General features: G+C 54.1%; 2 protein-coding genes across 8 annotated transcripts in view; both read left to right on the plus strand.

Moving 5' to 3' along the window:
* The window catches only part of IGDCC4 (immunoglobulin superfamily DCC subclass member 4), a 40,300-nt gene extending 22,014 nt beyond the window's left edge, over positions 1-18,286 (plus strand). Inside the window, exons 6-20 of one of the 4 annotated variants that reach the window (XM_053888942.1) lie at positions 1,147-1,302; positions 2,113-2,526; positions 3,049-3,213; positions 3,752-3,889; positions 4,762-4,914; positions 5,938-6,177; positions 6,330-6,431; positions 8,617-8,800; positions 9,562-9,689; positions 11,251-11,421; positions 11,674-11,811; positions 12,944-13,049; positions 13,542-13,770; positions 14,540-14,701; positions 15,265-18,286. In XM_053888942.1, coding sequence (XP_053744917.1) covers positions 1,147-1,302; positions 2,113-2,526; positions 3,049-3,213; positions 3,752-3,889; positions 4,762-4,914; positions 5,938-6,177; positions 6,330-6,431; positions 8,617-8,800; positions 9,562-9,689; positions 11,251-11,421; positions 11,674-11,811; positions 12,944-13,049; positions 13,542-13,770; positions 14,540-14,701; positions 15,265-15,675 — 2,897 coding nt within the window. In that variant the 3' untranslated portion in view covers positions 15,676-18,286. Of the gene's footprint in view, positions 1-1,146; positions 1,303-2,112; positions 2,527-3,048; positions 3,214-3,751; positions 3,890-4,761; positions 4,936-5,937; positions 6,178-6,329; positions 6,432-8,616; positions 8,801-9,561; positions 9,690-11,250; positions 11,422-11,673; positions 11,812-12,943; positions 13,050-13,541; positions 13,771-14,539; positions 14,702-15,264 lie in introns of all 4 variants that reach the window. The other 3 variants (XM_053888941.1, XM_053888940.1, XM_019441763.2) reach the window with 3 other exon arrangements.
* Positions 18,287-20,609: 2,323 nt separating this feature from the next.
* Positions 20,610-22,543, plus strand: part of IGDCC3 (immunoglobulin superfamily DCC subclass member 3) — a 42,102-nt gene continuing 40,168 nt past the window's right edge. For 2 of the 4 annotated variants that reach the window (XM_019441764.2, XM_019441769.2), the window contains exon 1: positions 20,614-20,916. In XM_019441764.2, the coding sequence (XP_019297309.2) occupies positions 20,811-20,916 (106 nt within the window). In that variant the 5' untranslated portion in view covers positions 20,614-20,810. Of the gene's footprint in view, positions 20,917-22,543 lie in introns of all 4 variants that reach the window. The other 2 variants (XM_019441766.2, XM_019441765.2) reach the window with 2 other exon arrangements.

The following is a 22,543-nucleotide window of genomic DNA, read 5'->3' on the forward strand; positions in this document are numbered from 1 at the left end:
GGGATCCAAGCGTCAGATGCTCTACCGACTGAGCCAGCCAGGTGCCCCCCAAAAAGTAATTTTAATGACTATATTCCATCATTTGAATATAGCCATAATACAACTTGCCAGTTTCTACTGTTGAATTTTTAAGTCCTTTCCAGTTATCCACTATTACAGTTAACATTACAGTGATCAGCCCTGTTCATATCTCCCCAGGACAGCTGCCCACAAATGGGATCCCTGGGTCAAAGTCAAAGTGGAGACTCCATTAGCATTTACCCTTTCTCTGGCATTGCAGCTTACCTTTTTAAAAACCTTTCCTAATTTGGGGCACCTGGGTGGCCCATTTGGTTAAGCATCTGACTTTGGCTCATGTGTTCAGTTCAGGTCATGATTTCACAGTCCATGAGTTTGAGCCCTTTGTGGGGCTTTGTGCTGACAGGTCAGAGCCTGGAGATTCTGTCTCCTTCTCCCTCTGCCACTCCCCTGCTCATGCTCATGCTCTCTCTCTCTCTCTCTCTCTCTCAAAATAAATAAATAAATAAATAAACATTAATTTTTTTTTTAACTTTCCTAATTTGATAGGTGAAAATTAACATCTGTGTTTTGATGTGCATTTCTTTGATTATGTAAAGCTGAACACTTTTTTGTATTTCTTGGTCATTTGCATTTTTTCTCCAGATTTTCTGTTCATGTTCATAAAGCACAGGCTTCTTTTTTTTTAAGTTTATTTATTTGAGGGTGGGCATGCAGAGAGAGAGAGAGAGAGAGAGAGAGAGAGAGAGAGAGAATTCCAAGCAGTATTGGGACAACACCATACAGGAGGAGTGAGTTCTTGAGAGAAATGAATTTAATAATAATGGTAACGGTAATAAGTGACTAGTTTACTGAGCACCTGTTAGGTGCCTGCATTGTGCCAGGCCTTCTCACAAACCTTATTTGTTTCAGCCCCACAGCAGCCCTTCCAGCTAGGGGCTATCTCCCTCCCCATTTTACAGAGACACTAGGGTTCACAGAGGGTCACTTGTCTAGCAAGGGGAGGAACTGAAATTCAAATAAGGGAATGCTGTGTTCCCTGTTGAGGGCCCCCCCCCCCCATGCAAGGAGTAGATGGAGGGCCAGTCCTCGGTGCCCCCCTCCACCGCTCTTCCTCTCCTCCCCTAGACGGGAAGCCCATCTCCACGGATGTCATCGTCCTGGGCCGCACCAACTTACTAATCAGCAGCGCGCAGCCCCGACACTCGGGCGTCTACGTCTGCCGGGCTAACAAGCCCCGCACGCGCGACTTCGCCACGGCCGCCGCCGAGCTCCGCGTGCTGGGTGAGGCGGGGTGGAGGACCCGGTAGTAGGGGCTCAGGGGGACCGGATTGGGCCGGGTCAGCTAGGAGTGGGGAAGGGAAGATGGGGAGGGGGGAGGGGCAAGCGGGTGTGTTAGAAGGACTGAGGGGCGACCCTGGACGATGGAAAAGGGCTGGAGCTAGGGGGACGGCGCTCAGGGGAGGGGCCCTTCGTTAGGGTGGGTAGTGCAGGGGACAGCTGGAGGAGGGGAAGAGCGGGAAAGGAAAGGAGAAAGGGGTGGGGGAAGTTGAGGCAGGGAGAGAAGCAGAGGGGTGGTTAGGGCATGACTTGGGTGATTGGGGGGTGGCGACGGGTGGTCTGAGCGGGACCTAGGTAATGGGGGAGAGGGGTAGGACTGAGGGTTGGGGAGACGGTGGAGTCGTCTGGGTGGCACGAAAAACTGGGGGACGGAGTTGCTCAGGGCTGGGATAACTGTGGCGAGGGGGGAGTCTCCCCGGTGTGGGAGACACTGGAAGGAGGGGAAGAGGTTACGGTACCTGAGGGAGAGGGGTGAGGCCCAGGAGGAGCTAGGGTACTTAGGGGAGGCTCGGGGACAACTGGGAGCGAGGAGGAGTAGGCTGGCGGCGTGGGGCTGGGGTAAACGGGGGAGGAGCAGGGGTAGGGCGGCGCCGCATGCGAGTATTTGGGGGCGGGGTGACTCAGGGAGAGGCTGGAGCGAGCGGGGGGGGGGGGGGGGGGGGGGGGGCGCGGCCGCCGGCCGGGGTATGAGGAGAGGCGGCAGGACCCCTGGCGGCCGGAGCGCGCGGTCAGCGTCCCCCTCCCCGCCCCCAGCGGCCCCTGCCATCTCGCAGGCGCCCGAGGCGCTGTCGCGGACGCGGGCGAGCACGGCGCGCTTCGTGTGTCGAGCGGCCGGGGAGCCCAGGCCCGCGCTGCGCTGGCTGCACGACGGGGCGCCGCTGCGGCCCAACGGGCGCGTCAAGGTGCAGGGCGGCGGCGGCAGCCTGGTCATCACGCAGATCGGCCTGCAGGACGCCGGCTACTACCAGTGCGTGGCGGAGAACAGCGCGGGCACCGCGTGCGCCGCCGCGCCCCTGGCCGTCGTGGTGCGCGAGGGGCTGCCCAGCGCCCCCACGCGGGTCACGGCCACGCCGCTGAGCAGCTCCACCGTGCTCGTGGCCTGGGAGCGGCCCGAGCTGCACAGCGAGCAGATCATCGGCTTCTCCCTCCACTACCAGAAGGCACGCGGTAAGTCTGCTGGGGACCCGCGTGGGGGCGCCCTGAGGGGGGCACAGGTTAGAAGACGGATGGGTTGCCGTGTGGGTACCTTTGGGGATAGGGTGGGATGGGGTGGGAGCCCGTGGAACAGACCCGCATAGGTATGGGCTAGGCAGTAGTCTTCGATGTGCTGGAAAGGTCAAAGTGTGCAGCACATTTCCCCCTCAGCCACAGCCTGTTATGATAGAGGAGGAAGAGGATGCTTTTCCTCCCAGAGAAAAATGCCTTGGCACTCCTGGAGCCAGTTTATTATAACTGCAGCAGGAGCCACTTCAATTAGACGCCAGAAAGAACTTCCTAGCCGGCAGAGGAATTAATACAGTGGGACTAGAAGCCAGGGAAGTCTGTACTCTGGGGCTCAGATGATCTGATGATTTAGTTACAGACTATTCCAGAGACTGGGGCAATGTGAAGGATCCCTAGATAACCTCCAGCTGGTAGGCCTCTGGGGGTGGCCTTGTGACAGTTTCTGTCCCTGTGTCACTGCCCCAGGCATGGACAATGTGGAATACCAGTTTGCAGTGAACAATGACACCACAGAGCTGCAGGTTCGAGACCTGGAACCCAACACCGATTATGAGTTCTACGTGGTGGCCTACTCCCAGCTGGGGGCCAGCCGCACCTCTACCCCAGCACTGGTCCACACACTGGATGATGGTAGGGCCTCTAAACCTGCAGTGGGCCCCTTGGGTTCCAGAGAATTCCCTGGGGATGGTAGTTCGGCTTCTCTTTACTAGTGTTTGCCAAGGGACTTTTACCTGCCTCATGTCATCTTTTGTGCCCTGTAAGGGGGTGGGTAATGGTTCTTCCCAATTTACAGTTTAGGAAACTGAGGCCCAGAAAATGAGAGTGACTTGCCCAAGGTCAGTAGTACAGTGGGGACTTGAGGACAGGTCTTAATTCCCTCTGTCATATGGCCCTTCTCAATATCCATGTACCATCCAGTCAGGCAGGGGCCAGTGACATGAAACCATTGGATGTGGAAGATTGTGCCCCAAACCTTTTTCTGGCTTTGGGGTGGGAAGGATGTCCCCTCATCTCCAGTTTGGGGCTCCCCTGAGAGGCTCCCTTTCCTCCCTCAGATCCCGGGCCTACTTCTGACTTGCTGTGTGACCTGGGCAAGTCTCTGATCGCTCCTGGGCCTCACCTTCCACGTCGGTGGAGCAGAGCTCACGCTGATGTTCTTCTGTCTCAGTCCCCAGTGCAGCACCCCAGCTCTCCCTGTCCAGCCCCAACCCCTTGGACATCAGGGTGGCGTGGCTGCCCCTGCCTCCCAGCCTGAGCAATGGGCAGGTGGTGAAGTACAAGATAGAGTACGGTTTGGGAAAGGAAGGTAAGTGGGGTCAGGGCTTCACCTGCCTGGGAATTATTGATGCGAAGGGCTGGCCAGAGCAGCTGAGGACCCAAGTAGAGGTGGGGAGAGTCTGAGGAAATTAAGCAGAGAGGTAGAGTAGGGAAATATGAACTTGGACAAGAGGAGTGTGGGCTAGGTGTAGGGAAAGGTAAAGAGGCAAAGCTCAAGACAGAGGCCTGGGTTCTAGCCCGACCTCCTCTACAGCTATAGTGGGTAATGTGGTTAAGTCCCTGCCTCAGTTTCCTCATCTGTGAAATGAGGCAGGTAGCCTAGATAATCCCTGGGGTCCCTTCCAGCTCAAAAAGCAGATGAGAGAACAGGAGGTAGAGGGTGTGCTTGTGGGATTGGGGAAACAGCACTGGGGACGGCATGTTAGAGCAGATGTAGATGATCTAGGGGAGAGGGTGTGAAAAGGATAAAGAGTTAGGAGAAGGCAAGTGGCTGGGGGGGGGGCAGGGTGAGAGTGAGAAAGGAGGGAAGCACGAGGAAGGGGGCTTGGGGTGGTCATCAGAGCTCCAGAAGGCAGGCGGTACCTGATGGCCTTCAGAGACAACCCCTTGTGCCTGCGTCCTAGAGTGTGTATGAAGGGATGGTCACAGACAGTTCATGGGGAAGTGCAGAGTGCATGCTGTGGTTCTCTCCACTCTGAGCTGAGGCTGATGGCCTGTGTCAGCCCAGGCTGGAGGCCCAGGAGTCAGCTCTGGAGCCATGACTGAGGGGTCAGTGCTGAGAGGGCCTCAGGCTCCCATGGGCGCCGAGGAACCAGGATCTGGGGTGGAATAGTTGGTATAGGGGAGTTTAGGGGTCCTGGTCTTTAGGTGGCCACCCAGCAGCCATGTTTCCTGTCCCAGCAGATCAGGTTTTCTCCACCGAGGTGCCTGGGAATGAAACACAGTTTACGCTGAGTTCGCTTCAGCCCAACAAAGTGTATCGAGTACGGATTTCGGCTGGCACAGGGGCTGGCTATGGGACGCCCTCCCAGTGGATGCAGCACAGGACGCCCAGTATGCACAACCAGAGCCACGGTAGGGGGTCTGAGGGGAGAGGAAGGACCGTGTGTGTGACTGGAGTGTATGTGTGCCCTTAGAACTCAGGCCCAAACACCATCTCCTTCAGAGACCTTCCATGGCTCCCCCTGCTTGAGGGGTAAGGGAGGCCAGGTGTAGAGGCAAAGGGCTGGCCTTTACAGGACACACCTGGGCTACAGTGTCCCTTCTACCTGCGTGATCTTGGACAAACCATTCACAACTCTGAGGCTTCATTTATTGCCAAAGGTGGCATAGGGATTAATAATGCATTGTGAACAAGTGTTCAGCATGTAATAAGAGCTTGTTAAATACTAGTTGCTTTTCATTGATCGTGATTGTTGGTTTTGTCAAGAGGCCCGATAATACAGTGATTAAGTGCAGACAGAACCTGGCACATATGCTCTCTGTGTGACCTTGGGCAAGTCGCTTAACTTCTCAGTTTTCTTATCTGTAAAATGGAGATAGTAGTATTTTTGTTATTTTGTAGGGTTGTGAGAATAAAACACATGTACAAAGGGCTTAGAACAGTGTCTGACACATAATAAAGCCCCACTCTTAGGCTCCAAGTCGGCTCCCCACACCAATGGCTCCTTCCCTCCTTTCCAATCTCAGCAACCCCTGCGACCCCCTTGCCTGTCAGTATCCACGCATGCATTCCTTCAGAAGAATTATGGAGCCCTACGCTGTGCCAGGTACTATCAGCACCGCCCCAGAGGTGCTCCTCACTGACCTCTTTGCAAGCGCTCAGGAGACACGCCTACATTCTCAGCACTCTGGGTGTGTAGAATAGGGAGTTCACCTCTAGACTGAGCCCAGGCCTGGCACAAGGAGTGGTGGCTGAGTGTCCATTCACTGCAAGGAGGCTGGCAAGGCTCTCACTCAGTGCTGGCTTCCTGCTTTTGGCTTCCTCCTACCTGTCCTCCTCTCCCACCTCTGGCTTCCTTCTCCTCACTTCCCATTCTCTCACCCCTTCTTCCCATCCTGCTCCTTTGCCCCCAGTCCCTTTTGCCCCTGCAGAGTTGAAGGTGCGGGCAAGAATGGAGTCCCTGGTCGTGTCGTGGCAGCCTCCCCCTCACCCTGCCCAGATCTCTGGCTACAAACTGTACTGGCGAGAGGTGGGAGCCGAGGAGGAGGAGGCCAATGGTGAGAGTCCCCCAGGGGGCCGCGGAGACCAGGCTTGGGATGTGGGGCCTGTCCGGCTCAAGAAGAAAGTGAAGCAGTATGAGTTGACCCAGCTAGGTGAGGAGGGCTGGGGGAGGGAGGGAGATGGGCATAGCCTTGGTTGGGAACGGGGCAAGCTGGGCATGGGAGTTGGGAATGGAGTGCTATCTGGGGATGAAAGAGTGGCCTCAGAGGTCCCTCTAGCCAGTGACCCCCATGACCTTCCCCAGCCCCTGGCCGGCTGTACGAGGTGAAGCTTGTGGCATTCAACAAACATGAGGACGGCTACGCAGCGGTGTGGAAGGGCAAGACAGAAAAAGCTCCCACGCCAGGTGAGGGGGCTGGGGAAGGAGAGGGAGGAGGGCTCTGTTGAAGGGTCTGTGAGCCTCTTCCTTTCCCTTCCCTCTGGGCCAGCCTTGGTGGTCAGGCCATCCGGTAGCCTCAGCTACCCCCAGACCCATGCTCTTAGGCTCAGAGGTCCTCTTCTAGCCCCAGACAGCCTCTGTCGCAGACAGAAGCTTCAGTTGGTGCACTTTCAGGACTGCTACCATATTTTCATTACCCATGAGCAGTGCTAATTTGGAAGGTTTGGACAGAGAGAAACCCCATGGCTAATCGGTGACTCCTGACCCTGTTTGACCTTTAAACATGTTTTAAAATACATCCACCTACATCACACTGCCTATCAGATTATCCCTCCACTCTAGGCAGGGAGAGTGTCCTTATGTGGCCCATCAGGAAAGTGAGACTCAGAGAGGTAAAGGGACTTTACCCAAGGTTGCACAGAGCCTAGACTAGAACCAGGACTCTGGGCTGCCCAACGAGTCTTTCCACTGTAGTACACTGCCTACTGGCTTTGTATGGGCCACCTTGGGTGCCCATCATGGATCCCCTCACCCCTGACTTCCCAGGCTGATTTTTAACCATGCGGTTTTGTCAAAGGAGCCCTCAACCAGGAGCCAGGAGACCTGAGTTCTAATTCCAGTTTGTTCATTCAGCAAATATTTTACTAAGTGTCTACTGCCCTGTTCTGGAAATTTAGTGATGAACAATACAGATAAGGTACCTGCTGTCATGGAGTTTATTTTATTTTATACTTATGTAATGAACACATCATCCTATAGTACTCACTATATATGTCTTAGTTCGGACTGCTATAATAAAAATACCCCAGACCGAGTGGCTTAAACAACCATTTATTTTTCACAGTTCTGGAGGAAGTCTGAGGTCAAGGTGCCAGTAGAGTCAGTGTCTAGTGAGAGTCCACTTTCTGGTTTACAGACCATAGGCCATCTTCTCACTGTATCCTCACATGGCAGAAAGGGGGCTGGAGGGCTCTCTGGGGGGTTCTTCTACAAGGGCAGTTATGTGCTGAAAGTTTGTGTCTCCCCCTCCATCCCCACAATTCATACATTGAAACTCTACCCTCCAATATGATATACTAGGAGGTAAATAGGATTAGATGAGGTCGTGAGGGTGGGGCCCTTACGAATAGGATTGATGCCCTTATAAATGTCACAAGAGAGCTCACTTCCTCTCTCTGCTGTCCTCCATAATATCATACAAGAAGTCGGCAGTCTGTAGCCCACAAATGGGCTCTTGCCAGAACTTGAGCATGCTGGCATCCTGATCTTAGACTCCAGCTTCCATAACTGTGGGAAATAAATTTCTTTTGTTTATAAGCCAGCCAGTCTATGGTACTTTGTTATAGCAGCCTGGATGGACAAAGATAGGAAATAATCCCATTCATGAGGGCACCACCATGTGTTCAAATGTCAACATAGGAATCTGGCAGGAGGCGCAAACATTCAGTTCATAACAATGTGAAAGATGCTTTTCTTTTTTTTTTTTTAATTAAAAAAAAATTTTTTTTACATTTATTTATTTTTGAGAGACGGAAACAGAGCACAAGTGTGGGAGGGGCAGAGAGGGAAGGGGACAGAATCTGAAGCAGGCTCCAGGCTCTGAGCTGTCAGCACAGAGCCTGATGCGGGGCTCGAACTCACGGACCGCGAGATCATAACCTGAGCCAAAGTCGGACACTCAACCGACTGAACCACCCAGGTGCCCCTGCAAGATGCTTTTCTGTGTACTTAACAAATAGTAACTGATTTAGTCCTCATAACAATACTATGAGGTAAGTATATTATCAGCTCCACTGACAGAATAGGGACTGGAGGCAGAGAGAGGTTAAGTAACTTCTCCCAGGTCACACAGCTAGTACATGGCAGAGCTAGAATTGGAACCAGGGTAACCTGGCTCTAAAATCTGTGCTTTTAATTGCCATGATTTGTTGCCTCTCTCTAGACAGTTTGCTATTTATATGACCTTGGCCAAAATCACTTAAATTCTTGGGAGCCTCGATTTCTTCATCTGTGAAGTGGGAATGATGCTACTCAACTCTCAGGATTGGAGGAGAGAGGGTGAAAATAAGTGCCTTGGGAACTGCAAACCACTGCCCATATTTCGGGATGAGTGTCCTCCCTCCTTTCCCCACACTCAGTTTTCACCTTCCAGACTTGCCCATCCAGAGGGGACCACCCTTGCCCCCCGCCCACGTCCATGCAGAATCAAACAGCTCCACATCCATTTGGCTTCGGTGGAAAAAGCCAGACTTCACCACGGTCAAGATTGTAAACTATACTGTGCGCTTCAGCCCCTGGGGGCTCAGGAATGCCTCCCTGGTCACCTATTATACCAGGTAGGGAAGCCAGCTAATGCTGTGAGGGGGGAGGAAGGCAGCAGCTGGTGATGGGGGGGGGGGACCCCAGGGATTCAGGAACCTTTCATGGCTCGCATGTTGCACTGTGGCACACTGAGGGTCTGATGCCCTGATGGTGACAGGTGGAAAAGGGGAGTCCTGTTATCCCATCCCCTCACACAGAACCTCATACTCAACCCCAGAGAATGTGATGCAGGACAGACCCATTTCTTTGACCTCAGAGGCCTCCTGACATGATGGGGAGGAGAGAGCCCAGATGCTATGCTGAGAGGGCCCCCAGTCAGATTGGAAGGCACAGCCATTGCCCTGAGGAGCTATTGGTTTGGCAGAGGAAAACTTGCATAAAAATATAATAGAAAACACTACAAAGCAAGTAAAATAGGCTAAAGTAGAAAAACACGATAGTTATGTACAGCTGCAACTAAAGGACAATTAAGTCAAGGAAAAGATGCATCAGAGATGGTTCCTTGGGTGCTCAATGACTTGGATTAATCCAGGCAGGTTTCCTGGAGCAGGACGCCTAGTTCGGAGATTGGACAGAATACCTTGGGAGCAGCGTACATCCGGACCTCTCTATAGGGCCCCTGGGTGGTGTCAGCGGCCCCCATGCCAGAGAGTAGATTCCCTGCCCAGGGTGGGGCCTGGAGCTGGGCTGGGCTGGACTGGGGGAGTGGATTTGGAGGGGATGCCCTGCTAGGAGGGGGTGCCTGAAGCACCAGTCACATTTCTTGCCTCAACAGTTCTGGAGAAGACATCCTCATTGGTGGGCTGAAGCCGTTCACCAAATATGAGTTTGCAGTACAGTCCCACGGAGTGGACATGGACGGGCCTTTCGGCTCCGTGGTGGAGCGCTCCACCCTGCCTGACCGTGAGTGGCCCCCTTGCCAGCAGTCCATCTTTTACAAGCAATCCTTCTTGCCCAACGGCCTTCTTTTTTTTTTTTTTCTTAATTTTTTTTTTTACATTTATTTATTTTTGATAGAGAGACAGAGCACAAGTGGGGGAGGAGCAGAGAGAGAGAGAGAGAGAGAGAGAGAGAGAGGGAGACACAGAATCCGAAGCAGGCTCCAGGCTCCGAGCTGTCAGCACAGAGCCCGACGTGGGGCCCGAACTCACAAGCTGTGAGATCACGACCTGAGCCAAAGTCGGGCGCCCAACCGACTGAGCCACCCAGGCACCCCGGGCCTTCTTTTTTGATACGTCCCTCAGAGCCCCATTTCTGTCTATCATTGACTTTGCATTTGTGTAGGCCAGTCCTGTGCTTTAGGCATAAACATAATAAGATTTAGAGGAGTGGCTTCTTTTATGGGACTGCCAAGACCTCACTGAGTTGGTGAAGAGGGGCAGGTCAGGGAGGCGTCGTGGATTCTACACTTGGGTCCCCATCCTGCCCCTGGCACACAGGAAACCTTGGGCAGATCCCTTCCCCATTGGGCCTATGTTTCCCCATCTGTAACAAGAAAGGATGGGGCCACTCACTGTCCAAGTCTGTGACTGTGTAACCTCTAGAAATGGCATTCCAAGACAAATGGGTTTTTGTTCTCATAGCAGAGGCTCTTCAGTTCTATCAGCCCTAAAACTGTTTACCTTCCCATAGACAAAAGACCTTTGTCCCAGGATCTGATATAGGAAGACGTTTGGGGGGTGGGGGTGAGAGTTCTGCACTCATGGATTTGTTCTTTAAAAGCACTCCTTACAAATTGTTTCTCACCTACTTATGACTTCAGTTATTGTGGTCTTAAACTGCATAGGAAGTTGAGGCGGCCCCATTGTTTTCTCAGAGGAGACTTTATGACATTGGCTCCCCAGCACAACTGGCCGTGCTACAGACAGGGGATGTTTTCTCCTTTTGCAGATGGGGGGGGTGGGAGACTAGAGCTGAGAGTCAAAGAGGGTTCTGACAGCCTGTAATGCTGTGGCTGTCTTGCACCTTAGAGCCTTGGGTCCCCATCTCATCCTCTGCCAGGACTTGAAGACCTGAAACCCCAAATATCTGACCCTTTCCAACTCATTAGTCACCTGTGTCCCTACTTCTCACCCTTCCTCATTCACCCCCATCCCCCTGGATCAGCTTCTTCTCTAAAAACAGAACACAAAGACTTCCAAGGTTGTACTTCTCACACTGGGCTTCCCATGACCCTTAGGACCTGTGTCAGGGGCAGACATAGACAAAGGCTACATAGGGCATCAATGAATTTTACTTGAAGACTTGGAGAGTTTCTGGAAGGGGAGAAATAGTGAAACCTTTCCAGCTGTTTTCCAGAAACTCCCCAGTTAGAGATCAGATCTCATTTTGTTTTGTGGTTTGTGGTTTGTCCAGTGAAGGAGGAGAAAGGGAGGCCATGTCCTCATGCCCCTTTTCCCAGCTGCCCCCAGAGCTGGGGCTCTCAGTGACTGTGCCTCTCCTCATCTCTTCCCCTGCACCCCAGGGCCCTCAACGCCGCCATCCGACCTGCGCCTGAGCCCCCTGACGCCATCCACCGTTCGGCTGCACTGGTGTCCCCCGACGGAGCCCAATGGCGAGATCGTGGAATATCTGATTCTATACAGCAACAACCACACCCAGCCCGAGCACCAGTGGACCCTGCTCACCACGGAGGGTGAGGGCTCCCACACCAGGGCATCTGAGCAGGAGCTTCCACACTCTCTCTCCCTTTCCCAACCTCTCCAGTGGCTGGGTTAGTGGTGAGAGTGTGGCTGAGGTTTGTCCCGGGGCTTTCTAGAAGGAAGAGGCAGAAGCTAGTGCCTGAGTGGGAGAGCATACCTTCCGAGTCCTGCTTTCCAGGCTGTCTCTGCATCCCATCCCCACTCAGCCCCCCAACCCTGCTCTCCCTGCTTCCCCCTGCCCCCAGGAAACATCTTCAGTGCTGAGGTACACGGCCTTGAGAGTGACACGAGGTACTTCTTCAAGATGGGGGCACGCACAGAGGTGGGGCCTGGGCCCTTCTCTGGTCTGCAGGATGTGATCACTCTCCAGGAGAAGCTCTCAGGTATGAGGGCAGGGAGGGAAAAGTGGGTCCATCCTGGGACAGCCTAAGTTCTTCTGAGGCCCCTCAAGTTGACCTCTAATCCTAAAGTTATCTCTTCCAAGGCCCTGTTCCCAGGCACAACTACCATTTCATTGTTTTGGACAGCTGGCCTCGTAGTTTGGTGCAGAGAGGACAAATTTGAAGGGGAAATTGGGTGTAGTTCAGTGGTGATTCAGTCGAGAGGTCAGACTTGTGGGAGACTGGCTTTGTTCTTTGGGAAATTGCTTTGATTGGAGGATTGGTTTGGAGACATGACGAGCCTTATGGGGTGGGAGTGGGCAACAGAACTGGCTATATAATTTGCAGGGCCAAGTGTGAAACGAAAATGTGGGGCCTTTCTTTAAAAATCAGAATTTCGGGGCACCTGGGTGGCTCAGTTGGTTAAGCATCTGACTTCAGCTCAGGTCATGATCTCACCATTCGTGAGTTCGAGCCCTGCATCAGGCTCTGTGCTGACAGCTCAGAGCCTGGAGTCTGTTTCGGATTCTGTATCTCCCTCTCTCTCCTTCCCCCACTTGCACTCTGTGCCTCTCTCTCTCAAATATTATTTTTAAAAAATTAGAATTTCAAGATGGGGACAGCAGAGCATTAAACCAAGCACGGAGCCCTTCCAAGTGTGAGCCCCGTGAGATCACCCTTGTAGCACACCCACGAAACCAGTCCCAGTTGTGTTTCACTGAAAGGCCAGGTTGACAAACAGGGACCATAACTTCAGATTTCCAATGGGGAGGATAGTCAGAGAGGCAGTGGTGGACCCCTTCTTGCATTCTGAGTGTCAGGGGGCACCTGGGTGGCTCATCCGGTTAAGTATCTGACTCTTGATTTTGGCTCAGGTCATGATCTCACAGTTCGTGAGATCAAGCCCTACATCGGGCTCTGTGCTGACAGTGTGGAACTTGTTTGGGATTCTCTCTCTCCCTCTCTCTCTCTACCCCTCCCCTACTCATGCTCACTCACTCTCTCCCTCTCTCAAAATAAATAAACTTAAAAAAATACTTGAAAAAAAAAGATTTTGAGTGTCCAAAGGGTGAGACTCTATGAACCCTGAGCCTCTGGCCTTGACCTGTTCTGTCCCCTCTGTCTCCACCACCAGACTCCTTGGACGTGCACTCAGTCACAGGCATCATTGTGGGTGTCTGCCTGGGCCTCCTCTGCCTCCTGGCCTGCATGTGTGCTGGCCTGCGCCGCAGCCCCCACAGGTGGGTGAAGAAGCCAGTCTGACTACAGAGAGGAGAGATTTCCAGAAGGGCTCCAGAGACGAGAAAGCAGGGAGAATGGCCACGATTTGCCAAGGAACCCTCAGCACCTCCATTAAAATTAGGATTCTAGGATGGAGGGATTGGGGGTGATATCCTCATGAGAGTGGGGAGTGGGTTTAGGGGAGCCCCCAGCCTACCTCCTCAGCAAGGGCGGGCATAGGCAGAGCTGCCTTCTCTCACTCTCTCTGTAGGTACCAGCATCTTGGAAGCAGGGACCCCAAATCTTCAGATACCTGGAGTCAAGGGAGGGAAGGTCCCATTTGCAATGTTTCAGCTGTTTTGAACAGTTTCTTAATCATTACACAGACAGGGAAACCAAGTTCCAGAGATGGGCAGGAACCTGCCCAAGGACATAGGCTGAACTAGATCCCAGTCCTGCCTCTACCCCTCACTTTTTGACCACTGTGCCTGATTCCCTATCTTCCCTTCCAGAGAAGCCCTCCCGGGCCTGTCCTCTACGGCCAATGCTGGGAACCCTGCACTGTACTCTAGAGCCCGCCTTGGGCCCCCCAGCCCCCCAGCTGCCCATGAACTGGAGTCCCTTGTGCACCCCCGTCCCCAGGACTGGTCTCCACCGCCCTCAGACATCGAGGACAGGGCTGAAGTGCACAGCCTTATGGGTGGCGGTGCTTCAGACTGCCGGGGTCACTCCAAGAGAAAGGTAAGCCTGGAGCCTGGGCAGGTCAGAGCCCCACACCACAGCTCATTTCCAAATAGGACACCTGGGGGCGCAAGAGTACAATGTGTGTACCCAGAGAGAAACTCCTCCACCCTCCTCCTCCCCTTCCCTGGACCAGCTGTAGAAGAAAAGGCACTCTCTCCTTCCTCCTTGAAAGGGTTGGCAGGGCAGGGAAGCAGATGGGCCTCCATCCCTGGCAGAATAGGTCAGTCTGGTTCTCCTGGAAGGAGGGAAGGGCCTCCTGTGGACTGTTTGCCGGTGACTCAGAGTGGCCACAACGCCCAGATCCCTCCTTGTGCTGGGAGCTGGAGAAACCTCTAAGACCCATTCCTCCCAGTCCTGACCAGGACAAGAGGCTGGTCAGCTTGGCTGTGGCCCGGTGAGACCAGGACCGGGATAAGGTAGGCCGACATAGGGCAGGTACCTTCCACGCCAGCAGCGGTGGCTCATCCTGCCCTTCTCTGAAGAGCCTGCTCACACCCATGAGTGCTTCTTCCCCCTTTCCCTGCCCCTGTGGTGAAGAAGAGCCTGCTTGGCTCGGACACTTCTAGGCTTTGCCAAAGCAGGTGGTATTTGGCTTTTCTGCAGGAAGAATTCTCCATCCTCAAATTCACCCCCAGACTCTCAGGCCCTCCCCACAGCCCTAGTGGGGAGGTAGCAAGAAGGCCAAGAGTCTCCATCCACTTCCCTCTCTTCTGCTCTCCTCTTCCACTCAAGCCTTCAGTGCTCCTGTGTCTTTCCCCCCTTGCAGATCTCCTGGGCTCAGCCAGGTGGGCCAAGCTGGGCAGGTTCCTGGGCTGGCTGTGAGCTGCCCCCAGCAGGCGCCATGCCTTCTCTGACCCGGGCCCTGCTGCCCCCTGCTGGAACTGGGCAGACACTGTTGCTGCAGGCTCTGGTGTATGACGCCATAAAGGTCAGTGTCCTGGGAAGGAGGGGCAGGAAAGGAGAGAAGGGGCTCTGTGCTTGTGAAGAGTAAGTAGTGAGCTTTCTGGTGACCTCTGAGGGTAATTTCCCTGGGGATGGAAGTCTAGCTAGGAGAGACCCCCTGGAGCCTCTGAAGGTGGGCGGGTGGAAGGCAGGCAGTTTCCGGGAATCTGTTTCACCTGAGTTGAAGACAGTCGCTCCTCTCCCCATACCTATGTGGGCCGGCAGAATCACCATGGATCTGAGGGTGGGCCTGCCCTCAGTGCATTCTGCCCTTCCTCCTATGCACTGAGGCTCTGACTAAATCTGGTACTTCTGAACTCTGGGCAAGGGCAAATGGGTAGTATTCCATTCTTCTCTGCCTTTGCGTCGGCCTGATCATCATCTCTTGTAGGACAATCATTGTACTTCCTTTACCAACTCCCAGGTGATACACACTCTGGGGCTTGGGGGAGTGGGTCAGTCCTCCTCCACGCCAAGTATGTTGGTCGTTCTTCTGATGATCATTGTCAGTGATGATTACCTCGTCTTTGTGTTCTCTGCTCTGACCAGGGCAATGGTAGGAAGAAGCCACCCCCAGCCTGCAGGAACCAGGTGGAGGCTGAAGTCATTGTCCACTCTGACTTTAGTGCATCCAAAGGGAACCCTGACCTCCACCTCCAGGACCTGGAACCTGAGGATCCCCTGTCTTCGGAGGCTCCTGACCTCACTTCGAGTGTCGTGGATCTAGGGCAAGGGGTAGACTGGCTGGACAGGGAGCTGGGAGGGTGTGAGCAGGCAACCACGGGGCCAGACAGACTTACCTGCCTGCCAGAGGCAGCCAACGCTTCTTATCCATACCCAGACCTCCAACCTAGTGAGGCTCTGGAGGAGACCCCTGGGAACAGCTGCCAGCCAAAGGCCCCCTGCCCTCTAGGAACCAGCCCAAGCCTGCCCAGAACCCCAGTCTCCTCCTCTGCCTAGCTCCCCTACAGGGTGCAGTTTGGGGCAGGCTGGTGTGAATCATGGCACGTGTGGCTGAGTATATACACATGTGTACCTGCAGCTCCTGAATATCGTCAAGCTGTTTGGAGCTTCCTGGGGTGCTTTGGCCATGGGGAGAGGAAGAAATGGTGTTTTCACTCCCCCCACACTCTGTGACACATGTGAGGGACCTGTGAGGCATGGCCGTATGTGTTGTACTCATGTGCACGTGCTGGCTGGTGAGCTGAGGAACTCTGGTCTAGGCAGTGGTCACTATGGCCTAATTGATCCTCCAGGTCAGGACAGTGACCCACAGTGGTCAGTCCCCAGCCCAGTGGGCCTTCCCCCACCCCTCCCCCCCCCCCCCGCCCACCTCCGTCACCTAGCTGTTTATTACACACTCTGAGAGTGTCTGCAATGCCCTGTCTGACAAAGACAGCCCCGGCCCATTTTCTGGTCTGGCTGGGCTGAGTGCAGTAGGCTCTGAATGCCTAACATTTCAGTTGCATCGCTACCCATCTCCCTTGCCCCTGTCGCCCAGCCCAGATTGAGAGGGTGACTCTGGCTGCCCTCAGAGCAACTCTGCATTTCATTTTGTAATTTGGGAAGTGCCTGGTTTTGGAGATCCACTCCCTCGGGCTCTCCTCTCCCCCCTTCCCCTTCACTACTCTTGTGCTCCTGTCAGCCCGCTCTCCCAGTTCTGCCCTGCTTCTTCCCCCTGATACTCTTTCCTTTCCTCTCCGCTGTCCATCTGTCTCCTGTCTGTCTGTCTCTGCTGTCTCTCACACCTCTCCCAGACTGCATCGTGTGGTTCACCTGCCTGGGTTCAATCTCTGCATCCTTCCCTAACAACATGACTACCTCATGTCTGCTTTGAGGCCATAGCGTGACTTCTGTGTCCGCCATTCACTTCACTCGCCATCTTCCTGACCCTCTTCTCTCTGTGCCAACGTATGTCCCCCCCCCGCCCCCCCCTGCCCCCCCCCCCCCCCCAGGCAGACTGCCGGCCCCAGTGCAGGTTTGGAGAAGACCTTCCAGTTTCCCTTGCATCTATCTCTCTCCCTGGGATTGAGACAGGAGGATTCTCCTTGGAGGTGATGGATCCAAGTTCACGCAAGGGGATTTCTGAGACGGAGAAAGGGGAATGTGACCTAGAGGCTCAGGATAAAATGATTCCCTCCCTTCTAGGCAGGGAGGCAGGGTTGCTAGATGGAGGGGGTTGGGGCCCTTCCTTCCCTGCTGCAGCCAAAGCTGGAGAAGGAGAGTGAGGATTAGGGGGCACCACAGCCCAGCGACTTCCCACTCTGTGCCCTAGGAACATGAGCTGCTGGACGGGGGTGAGAGGAATTTCACCCTCTAGGTGCTGGAACCGAGGTCTTTGCACAGGACAAGGGTAATAGGCTCATTTCATTTTTTTCCTTTAAAGTCAATCCTAAAGTCATTTTCTGTGACCTGTCACACAGGGACAAGCTGGACTTCTATTTCCTGTGTAGAGAAGATGAGCCATTAATGTGATTTTGCACCCCAGCCTCTCATAGGAGCATAGAATGTGGGACTTTTCTCCCTAAATGCATTTTTTTAACTGATTGGCACATAAAGGGTTAACTCTGGCTTCTGGGCCAAATTGGAAATAACCAGTCTATCCTTTCTTTTTCTTTCTTCTTCTTCTTTTTTTTTTTTAAATGGTGAAATGTCTCTCAGCAGAGTTGCAGCTTCCTCAGACCCTTTCAGCATCTGTGTTTATTACACTCAGGCGTCACTCCCGTTTGACACGCGCACCTCCATTTCCTCCTCCGCCCCCTCCCCCTCCTCCAGCCAGCCTATGATAACACTAAAGATTATTCATGCTGGTTTGTCTCTCGTTTGGGACAGAATTGTCACTTGTACTATTTCTGTAGCGTTCGGCGTTGCTGTAGCTAACACCACTGTATATGTTTCATCATTGCTCTGAAGGTCAAAAGCTTCGTTTTATTTCTCTGGTTTGATTTTTTTTTTTTTTTCCTAAAGGGGAAAAAAAAACTGCCCTGAATTAAAGGGCTGTTTTAACAGTAGGCTCTTAGCATTACGCCACATAGTCATTTTTCATGTTCTTGTTTAACAGGCACTGAGGCTCTGGTTTAAATTAAATAGCTGCAAATAAGACAATTTATAACCCATTAGGTTGGGTGGAAAATTGTTTCTCAAAAGCAAATAAGTAATAAATCTGGTATCTGCCTATAACTCACACTTGATAAGAAAGTGGCCATTACTCACTAGCCTTATATATGATTTGGGCCCTGGGTAATTTGGAAGTGTTAGGTTTGTGTCTTAGTAGCAGTATTTTTATTAGAAAAGAGTCTATTGGCCTTTTACAGGGTATTAATCCCTTTGTCACCTACCATCGATGCCTTACATTTTTTGAGTTTCATTTAGAAACCTTCCTTTTCTTGATGCATGACATGTGTAATCGGTACCTGCTCATTATTTGTCTGTATTTAGTTTATGCTGTATTATTTAATTATTTTTCCAGCATATTTTCCCCTCCTTACAAATATGATAGTCTTTAGTGTTAAGCCAAGGCATTGATCATGTATCTGTCCCTATAATGAATTAATAAACTATTTTCCAAACACGTGGAATGACTAGAATTTCCTCAGCCTTTCTCCCCTAGAGAACGTATTTCCTGCCAGGAGGGGAAATGCTGGTTGTGGAAGGTAGAGAGCAGGTGGTTCTGGGAAAGAACTGAACTATCTTCCTCCCACAACAGGCACTTAACCTAGGAAAGATGCTTTCTTTGATGGCATTCTTTTAGGCTTTCTGGGGACCTCTTTCCATCTGGGCGCACATTTGTTTAACTTTCTTGGGTGCAAAAGAGGAGTGAAGGAGCAACTCCAGAGGTTTGGGCTTAACGACTATTCCTTTGTGTAACTGTGGTCTCCAGAGTTGCTCATGGCTGCATATTCACACATAGGGGCACTGTGCCCACGCATGCACACTCACTGTCACGAACACCCTGGTGTCCATTAACTCAAACCTGGGCACACAGCCACATACAAAACTCTGCACCCACGCCCCACATGCATCTCAGGTTCGTGGTTGGCAGTCGCTCTGCTAAGATCTTTACAGAGCCTGCTTGGTGCCTGCTTTTCTATTTGAAGGAACCAAAAGCCAGGGGCTGCCCTGCCCTGGACCACCCCCAAAGTGGCTGGTGGGCCCAACCGGTGTTAATTGACAGATCATAGGGAGAGATATGCACATTTTGCATGCAGCAGAATAGCCATTATTTGCATATCACTCTCAGACCAAGCGTTGTGATAAAGAAGAATTAAACACTTGTCAAAATGAATTTAAAATGACAGCAACTCAGGACACTGATTTGACCTCTCCGAGTCTAGGACAAGCCAAGAAGGGGTTATTGAGAATTCAAGCCCGGCAGGAGGGAGTTCCAGGACTTTGGGCCCAGGGGGCCCCCCCTTCTGTCCCTTTCCGATGGCCAGTAGAAGCCCATCATTCCTGCCTTTCCTCACAATGAAATAGGTTTGGGGCTTTGGTGCATCTCCTGATCCTAAATTTCTTTGGTGTGCCCCCTGACCCTGAATTTCTCCATTACCCCTCATTGCTCACTCATATGCCTCAAGCTGTGCCTCTCAGACTCATCTTCCAATTGCTACTGCAGAGTAAGGAGTCCCTGGGCTGCACAAACCCCGTCATTAGTAAATTTATCTGATCTCTGGAGGCCTGCACTTCTTTATTCATTTGCACCAAAGTTCATGTATGGTTAACACTCCTGATTGCAAGATTCCACAGCTGGTATTAAAAGAGAGACGTAGTTATTCTGCCATCCCAGCCCAATGCCAGAGGAACAAACAGCTGAGTGAGGCAAAGACTACCCTCTTTAAATCTCCTTCTCCTAGAACTTAGTAGATGGACTAGCTCATCATGCTGGACTCAGCAGAATATCATTTACTAATGAGTGGCCAAAAGAAAAGGTCTCTGAGGGCTAGCATGGGTATGCGTCTCATAAGAGGTGATACGTGCCTATATAGCTTCTGTAAAATTCTTACTGGTTGCCTCATGTTCTCTGACATGAAACACCTAGAATCTTCTTTGTGACAGAAATGTTATTGAGAATTTTAACTTTCAGTTTGCCAGGTCATTTGTTAGGACCTGTGTTTTTAAAAAATCCCTAGGGGTGAGCAGGAGAGAGATAGGATTATCTATATCTTTTAGATGAGCTCAGAGAGTGACTGCCTGGGTTGGCTGGGCTAGACAGCAAGCAGAACTGGGGTCGGAACCCAGGTTACTTCAGCGTTCTCATTGTCCTGTTGGGTCTGCTACCCCAGGGCTCTGGGAGAAGCTGCTTCCTAACCCCTTCTACCTCCGGTCCACCCAAGCGCCAGAACTCTGCAGTCTAGAGAGACCAGTCTTGCAGCTAAACGTCCTAGCCTTTGGGTGGCAGGACCAGAAACCATGGAAAACCGAACCTTTGACAAGTTTGTGCAGCTTTTAGGGAATTATCTCGAAAATACACACTTGGACACGGTGGAGGAGGGCGCAGCAGAAAGAGCGGGGTCAGAGCAAATCTCATGGCTTTGAGTGCTTCTCCGCAGCCCGGACCCACTTGACAGTCTGCTGGGTCTCCACTTCCCCAGTTCCCCAAGTCCGGGGATGGCCCGCGGGTAGGGGGTACCGGGCAGTAGCCCGGGACGGCGCCTGCCGCTCGAGCCACAGTTCAAAGCGCAGGGGGCGCGTCCGCCGCTCAGCCGGGAATGTCCGGCCGCTTAAAGCGCTCGCCGGCTCTTTTGTTCCCCAGACCGGGCCTCCGGGGAGAGGGGCTGGGGGAGGGGACCGGGAGGGGAGGGAAGGGGGGCGGCGGGCAGAGGGAGGAGGGCGGGGCGGGCGCGGGCGGTGCGAGTGCGGAGCGCGCACCCCGGGCAAGGCTGACAGATCACCGGGGTGGGTGCAAGATGGCGCAAGCGTCGCTCCCCCTGCGCCCCCGGCGCTCCTAGGCAGGCATGTGGCCCCAGCCCGCCGCCGCCCGGGCTCGGCCCCGGCCGGAGCCCCGGCCCCGGCCCCGGCGCCGGCCCCGCGGGACGCTGTGAGCCGCCAGAGGCCCCGGAGCCGCGCGTCGCCGAGCCGAGCGGACCGAGAGCCCCATGGCTGCTCCGCGCGCCGCGCCCCCGCGCAGCCCGCCCGCGCCGCGCCGGCCCCGGCTCCTACTGCCGCTGCTGCTGCCGCTGCTGCTGCCCGCGCCGAGCGACGGTGAGCGCCCCGGGGGCCCGCGGACCGAGCCCCGGGAAGGGCGAGTAGGGAGTAGGTGGGCGCTAGAGGCGGACCTGGGAAGAGCTGCGCAGACCTGCCGGCGGACTCAGGGCCGGAGGGTCTTGCCGGAGAAGGGGAGCCGAGCGGGACGGGGCGGAGCCGGGGGAGAGGGCACTGAAGCCGGTGGCAGGGCAGGCAGGGGGATGCTGAGGACCCGGCTCTGGAAGAGAGACTGCGGTTCAGTGCGCTGCGGCTCCAGGACTCCGGCAGGACGCGAGCCCGGACCGATATGCGAGGAGCGCGGCAAAGCAGGAGCTAGGCGAGCGGGCTGAGTTGGGGAGAGGGGGAAACGAGCCACGGAGCACCGCAGGGCTGAGTCTGTCGGAGTGAGCGAGCCGGGTGGACCAGAGTAGCCCGAGGCTGCTGAGACCGAACGCAGCAGATCGGGCGGGGGGGGGGGGGCGGAGGCGGGTCCGAGAGGGCACATCCTGGATTTAGAGCTGGGACTGGCACCGGGAGTGCTCAGCGGAGACCAAGGAAGGGGACGAAGCAGAGTCCCGGAGGGCCTCGCCAGGGGAGGGGGAGACCCAAGACAGACCCCGCGAGCCGGGGAAGGGGAAGGGGAGCTGACTGAGAGGGAACGAGCGGCGGGGACACCCACGTGCCCGCCCTTCCCCGGAGGGTGCACAGGCGGAGCGCCCCTGTCCCCAGGCTCGGGGGTCCGCCTGCGTTACTGCTCAGAGCTCCGTCATCGCCACCCTTTCCCTCTGTAGCTGTATGGGCCCATCTCACGGGAGAGGAGTGCAAGTCTAGTCCCTTCCCTTCCCACCCCACACACTCAGCGGACACTCGTCCGGGCGGTGTTCTCTCTTCTCTCAGCTCCGGAGAAGAAAGATATCGCGTCCGCATCTACGAGAAGAAACTTTATCCCTCAACAGCTATACCGGGGTTGGGTTGGGGGCTGAGGCGGCTGAAACGCAGGACAGGGGGAGGGTTGGTAGGGGGTCGAAGGGGTGTAAACCCTCAAATGTCTTAAAATATTACATATCCCTGTGTTTGGGGGAATCGTCCGTAACCCCAGCCCCCCTCCTCCTTTCTCCCCACCCACTTTCCATCTCCCCCAACCAGGGAGGGCGCTGGTCTGTTGGGGAGGGGCCAGCTCCAGGATCGCTAGTTCCCTGGAAATGTGACGAGGGCTCTGTGGCTGCCCTTTCAGGCCAGGTGGGTTCATTCCTCCTGGAGTGAAGTTGTAACTGGTCTGGTAAGTGGCTCGTTGGAGAAGTTGGGGACTTGGCGTCACGCCTGGGATTGGAGCGTTTGTCCTTCCTGTCGAGATTCTCCTGATTCCCGGATCACCTTCTTCCCCTTCTCTTCTTCCAGCTGTGTTTTCTTCTACAGGAGTGGTGAGGTCGCTGAGAGTAAAGGTTCTAGAAACCTCCCTGTTCCTGAATTTTGGGAAGTCTGAGTTGACGCTTGGTATCCCCTCAATTCTCCTTATGGCAAAGGCAAAACAGCCAGAACAACCCAAACTCAGAGCATCCTAGGGGAGAAGCAGCCAGGCTGGGCCATAACCTAGCCTGTACCTGGTACCGCACCCACACATCCTGCTCCCTGCCAGGCAACAGAC

The sequence above is a fragment of the Panthera pardus genome, unplaced genomic scaffold (assembly GCF_024362965.1).
Source record: "Panthera pardus isolate Hobbes unplaced genomic scaffold, ASM2436296v1 HiC_scaffold_24, whole genome shotgun sequence".
Lineage (NCBI taxonomy): Eukaryota > Metazoa > Chordata > Mammalia > Carnivora > Felidae > Panthera > Panthera pardus.